The sequence below is a fragment of the Lissotriton helveticus genome, chromosome 3_1 (genome assembly GCF_964261635.1).
Source record: "Lissotriton helveticus chromosome 3_1, aLisHel1.1, whole genome shotgun sequence".
Lineage (NCBI taxonomy): Eukaryota > Metazoa > Chordata > Amphibia > Caudata > Salamandridae > Lissotriton > Lissotriton helveticus.
In genome coordinates this window covers 1,136,782,007-1,136,798,046 of record NC_136061.1, presented here as the reverse complement: position 1 = coordinate 1,136,798,046, position 16,040 = coordinate 1,136,782,007, and the positions used below count along the sequence as shown (strand labels likewise).

General features: G+C 48.2%; 1 protein-coding gene across 3 annotated transcripts in view; it reads right to left on the bottom strand.

Annotated features, from left to right (window-relative positions):
- Positions 1-16,040, bottom strand: part of STAM2 (signal transducing adaptor molecule 2) — a 489,661-nt gene that overhangs the window by 81,837 nt on the left and 391,784 nt on the right. For all 3 annotated transcript variants that reach the window (XM_078681742.1, XM_078681743.1, XM_078681744.1), the window contains exon 12: positions 8,859-9,012. In XM_078681742.1, coding sequence (XP_078537868.1) covers positions 8,859-9,012 — 154 coding nt within the window. The remainder of the gene's footprint in view (positions 1-8,858; positions 9,013-16,040) is intronic.

Here is a 16,040-nt window from a genome sequence, read left to right as displayed (position 1 = left end):
CAGCATTCCTGCTGTGCGATCTTGCAGCAGGAATGCCCACTAGACACCAGGGATTTATTTTGGGGGGGGGGGGGGGGGGGGTAATTGGCAGTGTTTGTGCGTTCGGGCAACGGTAGCTCTCCTTTTGGGGGCCATTTTGTGCAGCCCTATTGTTTTTTTTTGTTTTTGGGAGCGACCCCTTGGACAAGGGTCGATCCCCTTTCGGGGGCAGTAGCATTTAAATGTGTTATTATAAAAACCATGCACTGGGGCAAAGAGCAGGGGAGTGGCCCCTTGGGCAAGGGTCACTCTTCTTTTGGAGGCCATTTTGAGTAGCCCTAATGGTTTTTTTTGTTTTGGGGAGCAACCCCTTGGACAAGGGTTGCTCCCCTTTAGGGGGCAATTACTTTTGCTTTGTCCGCCCCACAGGGGTCAGAATTTTAATATTTTTTTTTACAGAAACCATGCACTGGGGCAAAGAGCAGGGGAGTGGCCCCTTGGGCATGGGTCACTTTCCTTTTGGGGGCCATTTTGAGTAGCTTTAATGTTTTTTGTTTTGTTTTGGGGGGAAACGCCTTGGACAAGGGTCGCTCCCCTTTAGGGGGCATGTTGTAAGCCTTTGGCTGGCCCCCGGAGGGGGGGGGGTCAAATTGTTTGAAAAACAACCATAATGGGACCGGTTACTGGCTAATCAGCCGTTATCAGCCAGGTTAGCTTGAGTCCAGTGGCAAAGTGAGCAAGGTACCCACGTCTGCCAACTTAGGGCAATCAAAGGGCTCAGGGTCAGTCTGATTTGCATATGGCCATGTCTGAACTGGGTTGGTGAAGTGAGCTAAACAATGATGATGGATTAAATCAAGATCAGCTGCATGGGGGTGTTAGGTTTGCTCATGAGCTCCGTCCATCATCCCCTTTGGTATCACCTGGAAGGGCAGTTCTGCTGTTTTTTTTTTTGTAGGGCCACTAGGGCACCAGGGTTTATTTTTATTTCAGGTATCTGCCCCTTGGTCATGGGTCGTTCCCCTTCCTTTATGGGAGGATGATTGTGGCCTTTTGTGCCCTCTTTGAGTGGCAGAGTAGCAGTATGTGTTTAGTCCCATCTGTCCCCAAGGGGGGCAGAAGCCAGTAGACACCAGCATTTTTTAAATTTTTGTCTTGGTGGGGGTGGCCTCAAGGGAAAGGGTTGCTCCCCTATTGATGTTATACTGTTATACCCACCTACCCCTTAACTTGAGAGGTTGGACTGGTGTATTTTTTGTATATGTGATTCTAATGTTTTTTTTTCTTCTTTTTAAATCTAGTCTAAAGCTTTTGATTTCTGTTTGCGGTTTCGACAGTGGCTGTTCTGCAGTTTTGTGTAGTTGCATTTTTGTAGGTAAGAAAAATATTTTTGTTGTATGTACTCCAAGTGAGTAATATTGCAATGTATGAATTATTTTTTGTAAGTGGTGTCTTAGTGGCATTTAGTTAGTGTTTTGAGCATGAACATTTTTGTGATGTGTTTTGCATTGTCTTATGTTTTTTTTTCTTTTTCTTTTTTAGTGGGATATTGTTGATCCATACTGTGTCTGTGCAGACTACGTGGTGGTGAGTTTAGTTGCTTCTGGCAAGTGAGTGGTATTGTTTTGCACGGTGTAGGTATTTTTGATAAATGTGAATTTTGTTCATTGCTTATTTTACATAGTGATTGTAGTTGTTGACTTGTGTGTCAAGTTACCTTTATTAGTAATCATTATGGCTTGCTGTAGAAAGACTGCTCAGCAGGTGGTAGGTATGCTTCTTGAATCTTCCTCTGAGCCGGATTATGACACTGACAGTGTGTCTGAGGGAGAGGAGGGAGGGGAAGATTCTGGAGTTTTCTCTCCACATGGAATCATCGGATGATGAAGGTTCTCTCAGTGCAGATGAAGGGCCTGTTTTAGAGGAGGATACTGCTGTGTCGATGGTGCAAGAGTCATCTGGATTACAGCCTGTGGCGGCTAGCCTTCCTACTGGATGTGTTGGACTCTGGGTTGATCCTAACGTGGTGCAGCCGGTGTTGCCTGCCTTTAGCGGTGATGCAGGGTGTAGAGTGGATTGTGAAATTTTTTTGCCCATACAGTATTTTCAGTTATTTATGGATGATGTATTTTTGGGTGAGATTGTTGAGCAGACCCATTTGTATGCTGAACAGTTTTTGAGGGACAAAAGTGACACACTTAGGCCCCACTCTAGAGCTACAAGGTGGAGTCCCACAAATCTGGAAGAGCTGAAGAAGTTTTTGGGTTTGACTTTTTTGATGGGTTTGGTAAGGAAGCCGAACCTGGCTTCATTTTGGTCTTCCAGTCCCTTGATGGCAACAGCCATATTTCCAGCAGTTATGACTCGTGATCGGTATTTACTTTTGCTACGCATGTTGCATTTTGTGGATAATTCTTTGGCGTTGCCACGTAGTCAGCCTGACTGTGACCGTCTTTTTAAGATTCGGCCTGTTCTTGATCACTTTGTTGATCGTTTTTCAGAGATTTACATTCCAGGGAAAGAAATTTCTATTGATGAGTGTTTGGTGTTGTTCAAGGGTCGTTTGGTGTTTAGGCAGTACATTTCTAGCAAGAGGGCACGCTATGGAATTAAACTGTATATGTTGTCTGAGAGTAAGACCGGATATGTTTTTAATTTTCGTGTGTACACTGGTAGAGATTCCACTATTGATCCCCCTGGTTGTCCGTCCACTTTTAGAGTGTCAGAGAAAATTGTGTTGGATCTTGCTACAAGACTGTTCAACAGAGGTCACCATTTGTACCTTGATAACTTCTACACTGCTGTGCAATTGTTTTAGGAGTTGTTTAAAGTGGACACATTTGCATGTGGCACAATCCGCTCTACCCGCAAAGGTTTTCCGAAAGAGCTTGTTTGCAAGAAACTTCAGAGGGGTCAGTGCAGTTCCTTGCGTAGTGAAGAACTACTAACAGTGAAATTTGTGGACAGGAGGGATGTGTACATGCTGACTACCATCCATGATGAGAGTTCTTCACCTGTGACTGTTTGGGGTCAGGCTGCTGATGTGTACAAACCGGTGTGCGTTGTGGAGTACAATAAGTACATTGGTGGTGTTGACAGAGTAGATCAGAGGTTTGGAACCTTACACAGCTTATGTTTGGTATAAGAAGTTGGCCATCCATTTTTTCAACTTAGCAACTTTCAATGCTTTCATTGTGTTCAAGGAGTGTTCTCCTGCGTCCAAGTTGACATTTCTTAAGTTTCAGCACTCTGTGATATCTAGCCTTGTTGTTGTGGAACAAGTAAGTGTTCCTAGATTCGGAGTGGTGGAGGATGTGGTTCGATTGAAAGATCGCCACTTTCCTGATTACATTCCTCCCACATCTACAAAAGACTTTCCCACTAGGAGATGTAGAGTCTGTTGGCGAAGAGGTTTGCGGAAGGAGACTCGTCTTTTCTGCCCTGGGTGTCCTTCTAACCCTGGACTGTGTGTGCCTGCTTGTTATAGAGCTTACCACACACAAAAGAAGTTTTGGGAGTATCCATGAGTGGTAAAATGAGCTGCCTGGTCTGGGTTTTTTGAAATTTGTATTCTGTTTTAAGGTTGGCATTTGTGCAATGTATTTAGTTACAGATTTTGTGTTACTAGATTTGTATCTATTTGCAATTTGTTTGTGTTTGTTTTGTAAAAAAAAAAATCAAAATGTGATGCCGGTGTGCGTAGGCTGGCGCTTGGCTGGTGGTGTGCGTGCAGTGGCGCTTGGTTGGCGGTGTGCGTGGAGTGGTGCTTGGCTGGCGGTGTGCGTGGACTGGCGCTTGGCTTGCGGTGTGCGTGGACTGGCGCTTGGCTGGTGGTGTGCGTGGACTGGCGCTTGGCAGGTGGTGTGCATGGACTGACACTTGGCTGGCGGTGTACGTGAATGGCACTTGGGTGGCGAAGTGCATGGATTGGTGCTTGGCTGGCGGTGTGTGTGGACTGGTGCTTGGCTGGTGGTGTGCATGGACTGACACTTGGCTGGCGGTGTGCGTGGAATGGCACTTGGGTGGCGAAGTGCATGGATTGGTGCTTGGCTTGCGGTGTGCGTGGTTTGGCGCTTGGCTGGCGGTGTGCGTGGACTGGCGCTTGGATGGTGGTGTGCGTGGATTGGTGCTCGGCTGGTGGTATGTGAGTAGAGACTTGCTGATGGTCACTACGCACATTGCTAGCTAAGTGCCACTCCACACAATCCATCAGTTTGTGTAGTTGCTGTGTCTGGAATGTGGGCGTGTGAAAGTGATGTGCCCTTGAATGGCGCTATCTGCTGGTGTGAGTGTTGTAATGTGATGGGCCCGCGGCTGGCGGTGTGAATGTTTTGTATGTGTCACACGTATGAAAGGTGTATGAATGGCCTGCAAAGAGGTTGGTGCCTTGTCGTGGCTTTACAGCTCCACGAGCTGTGAGTCAATGATTCAGTTTCTTGTCCTTTCAATTATTAACAGTGCATTTCACTTTTGTGAAATGACTTGCTAATACAATTGTATATACTGAATCATCACTCACCCTCGTGCCAAATCCAACCAGTATGTGTGCTTGAGGAGTAGATGGCTGTGCATTAATATTTGTCTTTTTTGTCTTTTTGAAGCAGGTTATACTTTGTCCCTTTTTGTAAATGATTTAATGTCTTGGTTTTGTGAACAGTCTTGTGTGTATCAGGAGTGAAAGGTGCGTGAATGGCCTGTAAAGCGGTTGGTGCCTTGTCGTGGCTTTACAGCTCACGAGCTGCGAGTCATTGGTTCCATTTTTTTGTCCATGTAATTGACAGTGCATTTCATTTTTGTGAAATCTCTTGTTAATTAAATTAAAGGTACTGAACCATCACTCGCCCTCGTGCCAAATCCAACCAGTATGTGTCTGTGTTTGAAAAAGTGATAGCTGTGTTGGAATCTTTGTCTTGAGTCTCTCTGTCAAGGTGTACATTCCATCTAAGAATAACCTCCTAATGTAGATATTATTGTTAACCCATGGGAGTACACAGTGATGTCTCTCTTGTGAATATCAAGTTATTTTTTCATCCACAATGTCCTGCAAACTTGACAATGTCTGTCACAATTTCCATGTAATATTGTGCCAAAACATCTCACGCTGTAGAACTGAAAACATAACTAGGTCAAAAAAAATTGGTGGTGCAAGGGGGGTCACCTAGGTGTTTGGCCTGTGCTCGATGGCCATCTAGGAAAACCTACCAAACCCATACTTTTCTGAAAAGTAGACACCCGAGGGCTTTCAAGGAGGTATGGCTTGTGTGGATCCCCCAACGTTCCATTACACAGAATCCCTTGCAAACGTCAATTTTAGCTGAATAAATTAGTGTTTTCACACATTTTTGTGTGGGAAAGTGTGGCATCACCGGGCTCACACAAATTTCCTACCACCCAGCGTTCATTTTACTTGGGAGAACAAGGGGAACGCTGGGTGGTAGGAAATTTGAGGATACACGCAGATTCCACAACTTTACCATGCAGAAATGTGAGAAAAAAGCAAATTTATTTGCGAAATTTGAGGTTTGCAGTGGATTCTGGTTAGGAGAATGATGAGGGACCCACGCAAGCCATACCTCGCTGGACTCCCCCGGGTGTCTAGTTTCCAGAAATGTGTGGGTTAGGTAGGTTTGCCTAGATGGCCGCCGAGCCCCGGGCCAAAAACTCATGGGAACCCCCTTGCAAAACTAGGTTGGTTTGTGATAGCTAATTTTGATGTCGCCTCATTAGGTTTTGGGCCCTTGCCTGTTGCGGGTCCTTGAGCCACCCACGCAAGTGAGGTACCATTTTTATCGGGAGACCTGGGGGAACGCTGGGTGGGTGGAAGTTTGTTGATCCACGCAGATTCCAGAACTTTCCACCACAGAAATGTGAGGAAAATGTGTTTTTTTGTCAATTTCTGGGGTTTGCAAGGGATTCTGGGTAACAGAACCTGGTGGGAGGCAGTCGAGTCACCCCATCCTGAATTCCCCTGGGTGTCTAGTTTTCAAAAATGCATAGGTCTTCTAGGTTTCCCTAGGTGCCGGCAGAGCTAGGGTTCAAAAACGACAGGTAGGCACTTTGCCAAAAAAGGCCCATTTTCACTGCGAAATTGAGATGCGACCACGTTGCGAGGGGGTCTCGCTGTGCTCTTCTCCGTATATAGTGGTGCCACTTCACCAATCCAATAATCAGTAGCACCCCCACCTTTTGGACGAATCCGCTGTGCACTATCCGCCCACTGGATACCTTGCAGGGCTATGTTCGCGGCGGCACGCCACACCGGTACAAAGGCAGGACGGGCCGCCGCCCCTCTCGCCACTCCGCTCTGCCCCAAACAGTTCCTTGTCACGGAGCAGTATCTGCGCACTGAGTGTGGGTGGCAACTGTGCGCCGCACCGCGGAGGACACTTGTCGACGTCCAAGAACTCCACAAGTCACTGCTGTCTTCACAAACCCACCAGGAGAGGTGTCCTTAATGTGGGGACTGCTGTCAGGGAAACAGAAGCGGGGGGCCTGTCTGCAGCCCTATTCACTATGGGCCTATCACTTCAAGGAATCTGCCAGCATTCCAGCAGCTCCGCCCCACTTCACACAGTGTCCCGGTTCACCCGGCCTCAGAAGAGCCGATGCCTCCGTTCCTTTGCGTGACTGATTCACTTTGGCGGGGGTAAGAGGAAGAGCGCACCAACCCCGCCCCCCCCCCCGACGAGTCTCTTACCCATCTTTTCCACTGGGGGTAAGCCACAGTCTGGTCTGCTCAGGATGCAGGACGTATTCCGCTACCAGAGAAGGTCCCCCCTCCTCTCAGACGCCGTGTGGCAGGCTCCGGCAGCCACACTTTACTGCCTGGGTCCCTCGAGGCAGACTGAGGGCCTCACTCTTCACTGCTGCTGGGAGAGGCGGGGACTCGACGCCACCCGTAGTCGCTGTGGCTGTCACTGCACTGTCACTGCACTGGGTGCACCACTCTCACACCCATAACTCACGACTCTGCGCCGGCCTCCACCGCCAGTCACTCCCGGCCGGCCGCCATCTTGCAGAGGCGCATATCGGATACCGCGCCAACAAAGCCTCCAATCCCGGCAGAGAGGCTCTCCACACACCTCCGTGGGTGCCCCCTCGGCTGCTGCTGTCTTCCGACAACGTTCACTTTAATTCAAGGCGTCGAGGATCAGGAGGAGTACAGGATTAGGTCTGGGGCCAGCGAAGCTCGCGAGGAGCGCAACTACCGGGCCATGTTCTCAACCATGCCCCGCACTGAACACATTTTTGATCGTCGATAGTCTTAACACGTGTTAGGACTTTTATGAGCTTTCCCGAGTGTCTGTTTTATTTTACAATATACATTATATCAAAAACAGCTCACTCCATTCTGAAGGCACAGTAAACCTCGAAAGATGCCTGCTTTATTTCCATCAGTGGTCTAAAGTCTTTGACAAGACTGCACTATCATTATTGTGCATTGTTATCTACTGTACCATAAACATGGCAATACCAGGATCGATGGAGGCTATAGGGAGATATGGGCCAGTGAAGCACAGGATCTTTGCATTGGAGGGGGAGGATGGGATGAAAAAAAGAGGTGTAATTGTTTGTAGACTGAGGGGAGGGGGTACTGCTGGGTAAGCTGGATGGTTTGGGTGGGGTGGCTGCAATGACGGATCAATATGGTGACCAAAGCAGTTGGAGCACACACAGAGAAGAATGACAGCTACCCTGAAGTAAAAATACTAACATTAAAAAAAACTGAAAATGATCAGTATCACCAAAAAAGAAGTGACCAGGTGCATGCAAGGGGGAAATAACAGGGACAATTGGATTAAAGAAGTTGAGGCTTAGTCATCACAAGGGTAAAGTTGCCTTCATGTTGATAGTTTCAATCTCTACCAAACTTCCAACGCCAAGAAAACTTTTTGATAAAAGGAAGTTTCATTAAGCTGTTAAAATTATACCGGTAGCAAGTCATAGTGCATATACATCGCACAGGGTACAATTCTATAGCCACAACAATAACACCCCTTCACCTCCACCCTACTTGAAGCAAGCTAATGTGAGGAAAACAACTGATGGTAAAGGGGCCAATCAAAGGTGCTGGGCATAAGTAAGTTCCCAGGAGAAATGGAGTGACCATCCAAGCCTCTTTAGCTTACCCAAGACATCATGTCTTGTTCATATCCAGAACTGTTAGGACAGATTCCCAACCAAAAGGAACAACTGAGGTGCAATAAGATTGCCCTGCTTAAGCTTGTAAAAGATCCCCATGAAACTATGAGGTCCAGGCAGAGGTCCAAAGCTACCAACCACTACAGTCTTTTAACGTGAGCAGATGGACTTAATATTCTAAAGGACCTTATATGATATGAATTGGATGCAGTAGCAAGCACTTGGTTATGGTAAAAAAAGCACGCAACTGAAAAATTTGATTACTTTTTTGCTATAGCTTTATTTGAAGGGAAAAGCTAAGGACCAAATGACAATGACAGCTTCGAAACACAAAGAGAATTCTGAGCAAGCATCACTGAGGCCCTTGACTCTGCCTGCACAAAAATTAAGAATGTGATGGTAAGAAACAACTGCTGAATGAAACTAGGCAAAATAAATGTAAGGATAAAAAAATTAATGTGGTTAATTCAAGATGATACACTGACTGCAGGCTAGTGTTTGGAGACAACAAAATTCATCAAGAAGAGTATATTTTTGGATATCTTTTCTATCTTTAAATAAAGTTGAAGACAATACGGCTATGTTTGTCATTATTCAGTGCCAGGATACTCCTTGCGGAGTGGCAGTTAGCGCTTTACAAATACCAATTTACATTACATTATTAAGAACATAATTTAAGTGAAAGGTGCAACAATTATGATCTTTCTGTTTTGATTTAAGAAACAAGGCACACTGACCTGCATTGAAACACCAGTCGATGTAGATGGGTAATGTGTTTGGGGTGCAGGCTTGGCATAAACTGAGTACATAGGTGTTTCATTCACTAGTTTGTTGTAGAGCTCCAGGGCTTCTAAAACCTTTACATTCAATTCAGATAACTCAGAGTGTTTCCTAATATAAAAAAAAATCACAAACATTGTAAAACACATACTACTTGACAAAACCGCACACAAGAAACACCATATGCTTCATAGCTAAATTAATTTGAATGGCTCGGAAATGATCAAACAGCTGTTTTCTTTCAATAAAATGGGGCATAACTAAATCAAAAATGACTTGGGGAACAAGCAAGGTCACGCATAAGCATAAACAAACAAGCTACAGAAATCATTACTGCAAGGAAGACTTAAAATAGACTTTAAGTGCCTAGGTACAAAAGGAACAAGTAAAGAACAAACTAGTACATTAGTTTGCCTCAAGATACATAAAACATTTTCCACACTTAGGCTATTGCTGCATTATTCTTGATGGCCTATGTTTATTTTATTTACAATACACTCTTTTCAAAAATGCTTTGCATATTGCATAACAATGCAGAGGTAGATATCCAATTAAAATAAACACAATAACCTTCATGAGGAAAGGTGTCAGCTACTACAAAGCCAGTGGTGTCTTCTCCTTTCTCGATTAAGAAATGTAAAAACATTTTACCCCTTTGCTGCACATCTCCCAAAGACTAAGTGTGGGCTGAAAATCCGTTCCGCTCGCGGAATTTGCGGATTTTTTGTAATTTCGCGGTCCGGGAATCGCGCGAATTTGCCCAAAAATCCGCAATTTGCAAGCTGACCAATTGTTTTGCTTGTTCGCGCTTCGAAAATACAATCACGCGCGCGCGGCGTTGACTTACTGTGATTCTGAGGTCGCAGAGTTGTTTTTCCTCCCGGTTTGCGTGCGCAGTGCCATTTTGGATCTAGCTGCGTGATCACGCAAGACTTTTCGTCCGCGAGTACTTCATAGCGGCTAGTCCTCTTGCACTGCAAGTTTGAGAACGCGACTACGTCATAAGGGCCCGAGATCACACATCGCTGGAGTAAACAATTGCAAACACGTAGATGCGACGCGCAGCTGACTTCTGGCGGGAGATTTGAACAGCTCGCTTTCCCGAACTTTGCAAAAATTGCAATTCTGCACAAGAAATCTACCGCAGGCAGCATAAACCTTCTGAAATTGATGATTTGGATCAGAATAACTCCTCACATTGACATTTGGCTGCACTTTTTTGTGCAAGGAGTCCATTTTGGGGGGTGGGGGGGGGGGGGGTGGTGGGAGGAAGGAAGTGCCCCAGAGTCACCAACTTCCTGTTCCTGTCCAGCAGGCTCCTCCCAGTGCTTTGTCCATGTCTGGTCACTTTTCATTTGGACCTGGAGCTGGAAAGATTACTTTTTGTGGCTGCTGCTGCTGGATATTTGTATTTGAGGACTTTTTGTTTGGATCACTTTTGGATTACTTTTGGATTTGAGATTTTACAAGTAAGTTGGTGTTGTTTGTTTGGGACATTGCAGTTGCTGCAACTACAATTTTTATACTTTTTCATAACTTAAAAAAATATATATTGTCTAGTAGGCCCAGGGTTAGTCATGGGTGCATGATACAACTGTTTGTGAGTTTTGTTGAACTTAAATATCATTTATGTCATTGAATTGAATAGCTCACTGTTATATGTGGAATTTTGTTTTAATGTTGGGGTGCGTGTAAAGCCACACTAGCCAGTAGGCCATTGGGTAGTCAGTGATGCATGGACCAAGTCTTTCTGTGGGGTGTCTTGAATTTAAACATAATTTAGGGCATGGATGGCATTGGATTGTGGTGATTTTTGTGTGTTTTTCGATTTTCTGGGGTGTTGCTGGGGCCTGGCCATGTGGGTGGGGGCTATTTTGAGGCCTGGTCCATGCAGGGCCTGGCCATGTGGGTGGGGGTCAAGGGGCCATTTTGAAGCCAGGCAGTGTGCTTTGTGCCATAGGCCTGCACCCAGTCTGCCCTGCTTTCATCCATTATGCCCAGGGGTACTCAGTGGTGCATGGACCAAGGCTTTCTGTGGGGTCTCTTGAATTTAAACATCATTTAGGGCATGGATGGCATTGGATTATGGTGATTTGTGTGTGTTTTTCGATTTTTTGGGGTGTTGTTGAGTCCTGGCCATGTGGGTGGGGGCCATTTTGAGGCCTGGTCCAGGCATGGCCTGGCCAGGTGGGTGGGGGTCAAGGAGCCATTTTGAAGCCAGGCAGTGTGCTTTGTGCCTGCACCCAGTCTGACCTGCTTTCACCCATTATACCCAGGGGTACTCAGTGGTGCATGGACCAAGGCTTTCTGTGGGGTCTCTTCTATTAATGTAAACATCCATTTTTCATTAGAAATAATTGCAATTTTTATTTTTGGTCTTTCCGTTTTTGGGTGTGTTGTAATAATAATAAATGCCTAGTTGCAAATATTAATTGAAGCACGACATATGCACCATTTATTTAACTGATGTTCCTCTGGCTTCCTTTGCTTTTAGGTGCACAAAGAGAACCACAAATCATCCTCATTGTTCATCATCAGTGCCAGGAAGAAGTCCTGCTGCGGTGTGTGTAGCACAACGTCACGTGACGTCACGTGTGGCCACAGACAACTCTGCAACTCGTGCAACTGCAGCCTGCTGTTCTGACATCTGAAGAAGATGGGCCCAAAGAAAGGTGGCCGTAGCTCCTCTACCAAGAAAGTTGCCAGTGCCACTGCCAGTAAGGAGCAGAAGAAGCAAGCGGCGCCACTTACCAAGGAGACTGGTGTGCCCACAGACACTTTTTTGGGGGAAAAAACTGCGCCTGCAGCAGCGGTGTCTGCCGGGGACCAAGCTGGGAGCAGCACCTCAGCTTCATTGGTCTCAGTGCCACCACGCCAAGTTAGGCCCCAGGCCATGAGTGCCGCAGAGGCAGCCACTTTAATTGCTCAATCACCATCGACCAGTGATGTTGGCGTTGACTCATCGCAAGAAAGTAGCATCCAATCAACGCAGGGTGTAACTCATCTAACGAGTGTTCAACCACAGCCGCAACGACAACCACAGGTGCAACAAGGAGAGGCGCAATGAGTGGCGCAAGTAGAGGCGCTAGTAGAGGCGCAAGAAGTGGCGCAAGGAGTGGCGCAAAGAGTGGCGCAAAGAGTGGCGCAAAGAGTGGCGCAAAGAGTGGCGCAAGGAGAGGAGCAAGGAGAGGAGCAAGGAGTGGCGCAAGGAGAGGCACAACTGCCCACAATGCTTGTTCCTCCAGACAGAAGATGGGGCACATCAGGAAATCGAGATTGAAGTGGAGGTATAATCCGAGCAACCCACTCCTCCTGATGATCCATTGCCTTCCAGATCCCCAGCAAGAAAAAGGTTAAGGAGGGCTAGTACAAATTCTTCTTCAAGCCCCCTTCCTTCTGATGATCTTGATCTTGATTGGAACCCACCAATGCAGTCTGAGAGGGAGGCACCACATGAGCCGACAAAAGTAGCTAAGCCTAAAAGGAAGGTTCCCGCAAGGCTTTCACTTATGGGTGATGACGAACAAGAAGTAGAAGTGGTGGATTCTGCTGCTGATGAACAATCTGACGATGACGACCCAGTCATCACAGTAGTCACTCCAGCCCCAGCGGGCATGCAGCAGACAGACATTTTTACCCTATCCTGAATTGCTGCTGAGCGGGATGTGGGCGGCGTGGCACTGGTACCACCAACAACACAGGTAACTACAACACCAACACGACATACAGCTTCCATATTTTCTCGTCAGAAGGACCTGCAGGGACCTCCATCCAGCTCGACCTCCATTACCTCAAGTAGTGGTGCTGTAAGTGCACAACAGAGTCACATTCAGCCACGCCCATCCTCCACTTCATCTGGCATTGAAAGTAGCACCTCCACCACCATCAGAAATCTCCAGTCCCCAGTTTGGGACTTCTTTAGTATTAGCAAAAAGGCGGAAAAAAGTAGTTAGCCGGGATAAGCTTGGTACCAACTATGGTACCGGAGCCCAGAGAGGTCATCTCAAAAAACACCACATTATCCAGTGGGAGGCGCACCTAAATAACATCCGGAAAGCCAAAAGTACAAATCCAAATGTAGACATTGATATTGCATCTGATGACGAAGAGGAGCTGATCATGCAGGGGTGAGGTGAACAACCGAGAGACATTTTTTCTGGTACACACAGAACCCCTGGCAGCAGCACTGCAGTGGTAGCACCCACACCCTCCTCTACCCCAACATCATCAAGGAGGCACAGTAGTCTGGTAATGACACCAATGCGAAAAAGTACATCAATGAGCCTAACTGGGTTGAAGAGGTCTGCATCCTCATCACATATGAAAACGGTCCAGACCACCATTAAAAGCATGTTATGGTCGGAGGCGCCATTTGAACGCAACCACCCAACGGCACGTCTGTATAATGCAATGCTGGCTAAAATGTTAGCGCTGGACCTTCTCCCTTTTTCTTTCATGGAAGGGGTTGGTTTTCGACAATTTGAGGCAACAGTCAGCTCTAAATGGAAGGTTCCTAGCCGGTCCTATTTTGCCAGAGTTGCGGTTCCAGCACTACATCAAGATGTGCTGGAGGCGATTGGGGCAGCTTTGCAGAAGAGTGCTGTTCACACTATCCACCTGACAACAGACATGTGGACCAGTTGTCAAGCCCTTGATTACATGTGCATCACTGCACAATGGGTCTCTTTTGCAGGGGTTAGAGAAAAGACGTCTGCAGGTGTGGACCCTGCCACAATTTTTCAAGCTAGTCGGAAACATGTAACAGTCGCCATGTTTGCCATGGAGAAATCTCATACTGCAGTAAACATTTTGGAGGAGTTTAACAGTAAGGTCTTTGAATGGCTGCATCCAAGAAAGCGCATGATTGGTTATGTTTCCACGGATAATGGCAGTAATATAGTTAGGGCCATGAATGATGGTGGCTATTTCAGAGTGCGGTGTTTGGCGCACAGTATTAACATTGTTGTTCAAGATTTTTTGAAAAAAGAAAACAGTCAGCAAGTTACTGATCACCTGCCGAAGAATCTGCACACATGTCAGCCATTCTTTTAAGGCCCGGAAGCAGCTGAGGAAACGTCAACATGACCGTAGAGTGCCAGTCAGAGGACTCATCCAGGAGGTGGCAACACATTGGAACTCAACCTTGTACATGCTTGAGCGTCTGTCTGAGCAGTGCTTGGTAATCAATGAGTATGTCTTTGCACTAGGTTCTTCTATGAAAGACATGAGACTAGAGTTGGAGGAATGGGACCTAGTTAAAAGCATGACAGACATGCTTCGTCCTTTTGAGGTCTTCACGCGTGAAGTCAGCATGGAGGACTGTACTTTGGGCAAAGCTATTTCATTGTTGCGCATGCTAGAGCACCAACTGAAGGCGGTGTCTTCAACGTTCAAAGGTGATACTGACAAGCAAGACGCATATCCGGTGGCGGAGAGCTTATTAACCCGCCTAGTTGACAATGAAAGGCTTAAAAAAATACATACAGAACAACATTACATTTGTGTGTGTGTGTGTGTGTGTGTGTGTGTGTGTGCGCCCAGAAGCTGTCTCACATAGGCAGGGTGAGATGAAGAGGGTGACAGAGGAAGGTAGAGGAGGGTGACAGAGGGAGGGAGGGAGGGAAAGGGAGACAGACAGAGGGAGAGTGAGGGAGGGAAAGGGAGACAGACAGAAGGAGACCGAGGGAGGGAAAGGGAGGCAGACAGAGGGAGAGCGAAGGAGGGAGAGAGAGCGAGAGAGAGGGAGGGAAAGGGAGGCAGATAGAGGAAGAGGGAGGGAGAGAAAGGGAGGCAGAGAGAGGGAGAGCAAGGGAGGGAGGGAAAGGGAGGCAGACAGAGGGAGAGGGAGGGAAAGGAGGGAGGCAGACAGAGGGCGAGAGAGGGAAAGGGAAGGAGACAGGGAGGAATGGAGAGCGAGGGAAAGGGAGGGAAAGGGAGGGAAAGCGAGGGAGAGCGAGGGAAAGCGAGGGAGAGCGAGGGAGAGCGAGGGAGAGCGAGGGAGAGCGAGGGAGAGCGAGGGAGAGCGAGGGAGAGCGAGGGAGAGCGAGGGAGAGCGAGGGAGAGCGAGGGAGAGCGAGGGAGAGCGAGGGAGAGCGAGGGAGAGCGAGGGAGAGCGAGGGAGAGCGAGGGAGAGCGAGGGAGAGCGAGGGAGAGCGAGGGAGAGCGAGGGAAAGGGAGGGAAAGGGAGGGAAAGGGAGGGAAAGGGAGGGAAAGGGAGGGAAAGAGAGGGAGGGAAAGGGAGTGGGAGGGAGAGCGAGGGAGGGAAAGGAAGGCAGACAGAGGGAGAGCGAGGGAGGGAAGGAAAGGAGGGAAGGAAAGGGAGGCAGACAGAGGGAGAGCGAGGGAGGGAGGGAAAAGGAGACAGAGAGGGATACAGAGAGAGAAGAGAGGGAGGGAGACAGACGGAAGGAGACAGAAGGAGACAGACAGAGGGAGGGAGACAGACAGAGGGAGGTAGACACAGAGGGAGGGAGACAGACAGAGGGAGACAGACAGAGGGAGGGAGACAGACAGAGAGGGAGGGAGACAGACAGAGGGAGGGAGACAGACAGAGGGAGGGAGACAGACAGAGGGAGGGAGACAGACAGAGGGAGGGAGACAGACAGAGGGAGGGAGGGAGACGGAGGGAGGGAGGGAGACAGACGGAGGGAGGGAGGGAGACAGACAGAGGGAGGGAGACAGACAGAGGGAGGGAGGGAGACGGAGGGAGGGAGGGAGGGAGGGAGACAGGGAGGGAGGGAGGGAGACAGGGAGAGAGAGGGATGGAGGGAGACAGGCGGAGGGAGACAGGCGGAGGGAGACAGGCGGAGGGAGACAGGCGGAGGGAGACAGGCGGAGGGAGACAGGCGGAGGGAGACAGGCGGAGGGAGACAGGCGGAGGGAGACAGGCGGAGGGAGACAGGCGGAGGGAGACAGGCGGAGGGAGACAGGCGGAGGGAGACAGGCGGAGGGAGACAGGCGGAGGGAGACAGGCGGAGGGAGGGAGACAGACAGAGAGGGAGGGAGACAGACAGAGGGAGGGAGACAGACAGAGGGAGGGAGACAGACAGAGGGAGGGAGACAGACAGAGGGAGGGAGACAGACAGAGGGAGGGAGGGAGACGGAGGGAGGGAGGGAGACAGACGGAGGGAGGGAGGGAG